The 7,323-nt window shown below is 41.0% G+C and overlaps 1 protein-coding gene across 3 annotated transcripts in view; it reads right to left on the bottom strand.

Moving 5' to 3' along the window:
• Positions 1–4,687: 4,687 nt before the first annotated feature.
• The window catches only part of FRS2 (fibroblast growth factor receptor substrate 2), a 111,174-nt gene continuing 108,538 nt past the window's right edge, over positions 4,688–7,323 (bottom strand). For all 3 annotated transcript variants that reach the window (XM_019514712.1, XM_019514714.1, XM_019514713.1), the window contains one exon: positions 4,688–6,436. In XM_019514712.1, the coding sequence (XP_019370257.1) occupies positions 5,486–6,436 (951 nt within the window). In that variant the 3' untranslated portion in view covers positions 4,688–5,485. The remainder of the gene's footprint in view (positions 6,437–7,323) is intronic.

Here is a 7,323-nt window from a genome sequence, read left to right as displayed (position 1 = left end):
GAGGGGACCCCCCCCCTTCCCACTCCCCTCATGGCACAGCAGCAGCAGGCAGGGGCACTCAAGGCACTCGTGCCTAGCAAGGCAGAGCTCCGGCCAGTGCTGCACATTGGGACGAGAAGTGCAGCCCCTGCCTGGCAGTCTCTATTGCCCATGCACTCCACCACACACATGCAGGAGAGCCCCATGCGCTGCACCCAGCAGTCTTCCCCGCCGCCTGGGGAATGCGCCTGGGGCTTCCCTCCCATGCTCTGCAGCCCGAGGAAAAGGTAGCTGGTTTCAGTGGGGGGGGGCTTCCCTCCCATGCTGTATGAGTGCAGGGGCTGCGCATGTGAGGTGGGGAGTGTGGGTAATAAAGACTGCAGGGCTGTGCCCCTTGCTGTGATGTGCAGTGCTGGCCACAGCTGTGCCCCACCGGGCACCAGTGCCCCTGCCTGCTCCTGCCACTGCCTGTCAGGGCTGTGCACCATGGGAGAAGTGTGGGGGGGTCACCACAACCCTTCCACTTCCTTACACCCATATGCTGCACACCTAAGCTCCGCCCTGCTGCCACTCTCCTGGGTGCAGGCTCCGTGTCGCCAGCCCCAGCTCCACACTCTGCCACCCCCGCCTGCTGCCTGGAGTGACTCAGAGGCAGGGGAAGCAGAGCAGGTCCTTGGGAACTGCAGCAGCGGCAGCAGGAGCCCCACTCAGAAACTGCCTGCTGGCAGGGCTGGGCCCTTCCACCCACGAGGGTGGGAGTGGGGTGTAATAGGGTATGTTTGGGTGTGTGTACACATGGGTGCCTTGCTCACACCCTTGTGGGAGGAAGGGCTGGGTGAGGCACAATTTGTTGGTGGGTGTCACGGACTGAATGAAAGTGCCTGGCAGGCTGGATTTGGCCTGCAGGCCATATTTTGCCCACCGCTGGTCTGGATTGCAAATGAAGGTCTCAGCCTGGTTTTGTAAAAGGTAAAGAGATTTCTAAAAAAGTAGGGAAAGTGAAACAAGCCCTTAGAGAGAAGGGTGCATGACTCAGAGAATGTTACAGATGCTGCTGTAATGAGGGGATAGAGATAGAAAAATGAGAAAGAAGTAACTACTGTATTGATAAACAAACGACAAATTGTTATGATGTGACTTACATTTGCACGTTTCTGTAGACATTTAAAAAACTGGCAAAACACTTAGAAATTATCCCTTACAGGAACATGGATAGTAACATCATTATAACTGATGGAAACTCCTGGGAGGCAGGAGTTTGCATCAGTTATAATGATGTTATAGATGTCTCCTTCCTCTTCTAAAGCAATTAAAAAATACACTTGTCCATAGCCACAAAGTGACCCTGTTTTAACATCTTGTCCTGGACTTTGTATAGTATAGCTGTGGTCCTGCCTTAAGGAATTCCATGTTTTTTTCATTGCAATAAATTGCATGTCTTTTCAAAAATTGAAACGCATTGATATCCCATTGTCTTGGCAGAATTTTAAAAGTTGATGGTGCAAAATGTAAATATTTTGAGGCCTGATACTACACTTCTGAAGCTCATGGAAATCCAGCAGTTGTCCCCCACTTGGTTTAAATGAGAACAAGATTAGGAAATGGGATTATTGTGTAACACTTAAACCAGTGCCTAAAATACCTAATTTAAGATATCTTGAAGTTTTATATTTCAAGTTTTCCCCACCTTTTTGCCTTTAATGAAATGAAGGGGAAACAGAAGAATATTATAACATTTTTCTGAAATTTCATTTTTAAAGACTATTAAAAGGAATCTCTGAGAATTTTTTAGAAAAAAGTGGACCTCTTCAGTATATGGTATCAGTTTATATGCATTTTCTTCATGTAATGCATTCCATCTCCGCTAATTGCTTTTTCAGTGCAATCTTAATTATGCGGTCTTAGCCTATGCTTCATCACGTTTTATACACTACAAATAACAAATGACTATAGCGCACACTCAAAAATTACTATAATATATAGACACACACTGCAACTTTCACTACTTATGGCACCGGAGCAATTTAGATTTTAAGGCTTTACCCTGTCAGACTGGCTTAAAAGGTCAGGGATTGGTTGCATACTATGCATAACCAGCAGAAATAAGGAAATGTTGCCACTTTTTAGCAAAGAGTGCTTCCCCCTCTCCATTCCCTTCCCCCAATAGATTTCATGTATATTATGCCAGTTAATGTCCAAAAAGTAATTGTTACACACTTGTTGCTTCTCACTTTATAAACTTATGGATCAAAGTAAACATGCTCTGAAATGCGGTCAACGAATTTTGGCTAAAAAATGAACCCCAGGACCTGCAGACAGTGATTTAACATCACAACTTTAAGGAGACTAAGTTGCAAATAACTGTCAAGTCTCCAACGGTAAAGTGCACTGCAACTACTTCTAGCTCAACAGAGAGAGGATGAGGAAATGAAAAAAATGCCAATGAAAGCCATATGACCAAGGGACTACCCAATTCTTTTTCCAGCTTAAATAAAGAGGAGAAGTATTGCCATCTTGGACTACAGAAGATATGTGGTGATGCCTGGAAAACAATGAGGATCAGCTGGAGCCTGAACATCATGGCTAACATTTTTAATACTAAAATATACTGTGTACTAAAGAAACTTTCCCCTTAAATTCAGCCTGATGTATTTTTTTTTATTTGCAATATTAAAAGAGTTGCCTACACCAAGTATTTAAGGAGTCAATCTTGTCGTGTCTCCCTCTTCCCACAACCTAAAAAAAATCATGAGACTGGCTTAAAAATCATGAGATTTTAAAAAGAGTTCTGTTTCTTTGCATTTTGGATATTAACATTCTAGGACTCACATTTTCAAGTTTTTCTTTGACACCCTAAGGTTTAACATTTTTCCATTAGAAATGAAAGCTAAGATTCTGATGTATCCACAATTCTAAGAGCTAAAGCTTTAAGAATATATGTACCAAACATTATAAAACTCAAAATGTCAAGTGTTGGCAAAATTTGTTCCAAAAATGTATAGTAGATCTTAAGCAGGAAGAACCATCTAGTAGATAAGATACTGTATATGGACTGAGGAGATGTAGGTTCAGTTCCTGGCTCAACCACAACAGGCGATTCATGATCCGTCTTGAGCCTTAGTTCCTCATCTATATGTTGGAAATAGTACTTCCCTACCTCACAGGTGTGATACAAGGCCAAAATGCATTAGTGGTTGGGAGACATTAATTTTATGATGAGGGCAAACAGCAGGTTAAATATATCAGCTTGTTAATGCTTGAAAATATTGCTGAAATATGGCCTAGCTGACAAATGAAAGAAAATTCGTTGGTCTGGTCATGGTTTCTAGTTCACATCACCAGTACACAACAGATTATTCCTTCTTCAAAAAAAATCCAGGATTAGCATGCAATATGGGGTACTACAAATCAGGATGGAGATGCAATGGTCAAGTTGTGTGAAGGAAGTCTTTACTACCTCATAGCTGCTGCACAATGTCTAGCTCTAGTTAGTCCCTCATCTCTTTGAGCACCAAATTTATGAAAGAAACTTGCTACAACACACATGCATAGACTAAGGAGAAGCTTCTTGATCTCAGTAACATTTTTGTTTGTTTTTTTAAACAATCATTGCAAATAAGATTCCCTTCTCTCACAATTGCAAAAGGTACCAGTTGCATATCTGGATGCATTTCAGTGTTAAGTTTGTAAAGATTGAACATCCTGCAAAATAAATTAGGCAGACATCATCCCTTATTGCATTGAATAGAAAACATTTCAGGTGATGGTGCTGTTGCTACTATCATTACAGAAGGAAAATTTAAATGGAAACAGGAATGCTTTCTGCATAATTCAGCGAGAAATAATGTTTCAAATGAAGGCTAGATTCATATTGCATGAAGACTCCTGAACTTTCCTAAATCCCAATGCCTTTTCTTATACATAATTTTCTCTCCCACAGTTGAAGAATATTTTTACATTACACCAGTTCATACAAACATCAGTTTCCTTCGCAATCACAGGCTTATTAAGCTTACTGTGTTCTGCTGCCAGTCCTGTGCTGTACTTGTTGTACCTATTAGCATATTAATATTCAGTGTAAAAAAGGGGGTTGGTTAAGGGTGTACCATTTTACTACCTGTAACAGAGCAGTAATTTTGCTGCTGTAATTTTACTACCTTAACAGAGCAGCAATCAAGTCACTAATGCAATTGAATTAGCCAACTGCAAAAAGGAAAAATTAGTATTGCCCATAGATAATATTACCTCCAGGGAGTTTTCTATAAATTGTAAGTGATTTTCTCTAAAACCAAGCAAGTATGCTACTGCCTCTAGATGCACATTGCTAGAAGGTAATATTTGCTATATAAAATTACCAAGTCTAGTACCCTTCCTCCCATGGTGATCTATGTCCAATGCTTCAGAGGAAGACAATAAATGAACAATATACCTTTCCAGTTGTGCAATAATGCATGCTGCTGGAGAGTTAGGATGTTCCTGCCAGACAAAACGAACGCAGAACATTAAAACACTGGACAAAGGCAACTCTGTAAGTATCTAATAGACCTTAAAGAGTTTCTCTTTGTCAATGAGTAGACTAAGACAAACACACAAACAACCCTGAACAATAATTAAAGCTATATACAGAATTTTAACTTTTCTTAAATAAAAGACATTAAAGGACAAGACGCAACAGACATCCCAAATGCTAAGGGAAGGCGAGCAGAACTGAGATACTACAAAAAGAGCTTTAATATTCAACCAACCTGTGAATTCCTTCACAAACCTCTGGTGAAATGAAAATTTTAAGACTGTACAGGAAGCTTGATTCTGTTACTTGGATACCTTTTTCTAGTGGAACAGCCTAAGACTGGTTTCAGATGCAGTGACAGCTCTGACAAAGCGAGCCTCACAGACCTCTCAAATGTTACAGAATTTAAAACACACCTTTGGACATCTGAAGCTTTTTTGTCCACAGGGTTTCAGAAAAATGAACTGACAGATACCCAGGAAGGTGTAGTGTTCATATCCTTTAAGATGATACAAAATATTCTGCATAAATCAAGCTGACTGAACAAGGAATTACTTATTTCATACTGGAGGCCACATGAATGAAGACTGACCATACAAATATTTACCTTGAAAGATTAGGCTTACCTGCTAAATGCACATATCAAGAGGTTTTATAAACTGTTATAAATGCCATTTAATGACTACAGGCACAGGGCCAGAACAGTGATCAATTCAAAACTGGCATGTCACTCCAACTCTAATCAGTTAAAGAGGCACTGTGAAAGGTGGCAGTGCTGCTATGCAGCAATTGCTACTACTGTAGAATGAAATAGTGTTATTTAATGAATACTTGCTCTACATTAATTCCCTTTAGTTAAACAAGCACATGAGTATTCAGAAAAAAAATCTATTAGTCTATAAAAGGCGTTAGTGTTAAGAAATGCAAATAAAGTACTTGCATCTTCAATTTTATAAACTTCACAAAAGGTGCAAATGATTTAAACACTTCCCAGGCTCACATAGGCAGGTCAGTACTGTTATGTCTAGTTTTCCTAGAAGTACCATCATCTCGTGGCAGTGCTTTTTGCAAGCTTGACATAGCAGCAGTTCTTTCAATGTCTATCACAGCATACAGCTCTGTGCGCCTGGTTGGAGTTTGTGGAAGTGGAGTGGTAGGAGTTTTTGGAGTCTGAGGGTTGTCAGAGTCACTACCACCTTCCAAGTCAACCTGTATGTAATTGAGCTGCCTGTGTTCTAAGCTTGGACGTCTAATATCAAAGTTAAAGACCGTTGGCGTACAGTCCCGACGTCGTGTTAATTCTATTTTATGAGCACTTGCTGGCACTGTTACATTCTCTGTATTTACATAGTTATGCATGGGATCTAGATTATTGTGGTAGCCATTCAGAGATGGAGTCTTTGGTCCTAAATTATCATCATCTTCTCTACTTAGCTTGCGAGCTTCCCAAACAGGAGGCAAAGATGGCAAGTTTTCATAGTTTAGTAATGCAGTTCTCCTTTGAGCAGAGTTGTTGATATTCTGGGTATCTGAGGTACTTGTTGATGTCAGGCGACCTCTCCTGAGCCCTGAGGCACTAGGGATTGATAACCTATTTATATTTTCATAAACCAATTTGTTACCAGAGGATGTTTCTCTGCGTTCGTCACTGTCGTACCCAGTGTCCCATTCAGTGTTGTTTGAACTGCTACCACTAACTTGGTCTCTCCCAAGTTGCTCCAGTTTTTCTCTCTCCATTAACTGTCTTTGAACAGGAGTTGGTCCCAAAACAAATTTGACTCCTTCAGGCTCCAGAAGAACCTGAGCATCTCTTTCTTCACTACAATTTGGATCTTCTCTTGACTTGCTTGTTTCAGTGTTAGAAAGCTTTGATTCCAGTGGGGCATGCACACTTGATCTGTTTTTTCTTTCATCCTGTACACCGGTAGTGTTGACATATGTGTGCACCTGTAAAGGACAAATTCAAAAGGTTAATTACCTTTATTTATTTATGTTTGCCTGTTTTAATTTTTTAACGGGTTCTATTCCTTAAAGGCTCTTGACTTCTTATTCTTGGGGGTCAGAGAATAGCAGATTTTCCAATGAGGACAAGTGTTTATAAGGAAATGAGTTATGAACATAGATGTCCTACCTGGCAGATTGTGCTGACTGCACAACTTTTGCTTAAGGATTTTTTTTTTTATTTTATGGTTTGCTGCAGGTGCCCAAAGGTGCCCAGAACAGGTTATAAGAATCCTTTGTATATCATAAATTATTACTAACTTTGTTTCTATGCTCGATTTGAGCCATTCCACACGTGTGTGGCAGGATGCATGATTTTGGAATGGGGGATCAGATCCCAATTTCACCCTACTTGCCAATAATCCTAGGCTCCCCCTGCACCAGCAAGTGGAGAGTCAGGTGCCCAACAATCAGCTGATTATCAGCTAGCTCCAGGACAGCATCTAGGTTTGATCAGCTCACAGGCAGCTGGCTCAGGAGCACAGCGGACTCCAACTAGTCTCAGTATAGTTTCTGCCCGCTGACAATCAGCTGAAGAATGGCTGGATTGAGACCACACCAGGGGCGGTTGGAGACCCTGGTGCAGTCCTAATCCTGCTACACATTTAATTTAAGATGCAACGGAAACCCATCACAAGCATCACACATTTTGCGTAATATTTTTGTGGCTGGTTTCCTTTTTTGTACTGCTGGAACATGCTGGAGAATTTGTTCCACAATAGAAACTGCACCTTCCCTCAAAGAATTTTCAGTTTAATAGAATCATAGAAGTAGGGTTGGAAGGGACCTTATAGATCTTCAAGTCTGACCCCCTGCCAGGGCAGGAGAAAAAA

Source organism: Gavialis gangeticus, unplaced genomic scaffold (assembly GCF_001723915.1).
Source record: "Gavialis gangeticus isolate Ggan-Ray unplaced genomic scaffold, GavGan_comp1, whole genome shotgun sequence".
Lineage (NCBI taxonomy): Eukaryota > Metazoa > Chordata > Crocodylia > Gavialidae > Gavialis > Gavialis gangeticus.
The sequence above is the reverse complement of the archived record's forward strand: the minus strand, read 5'-3'. Positions and strand labels throughout refer to the sequence as shown.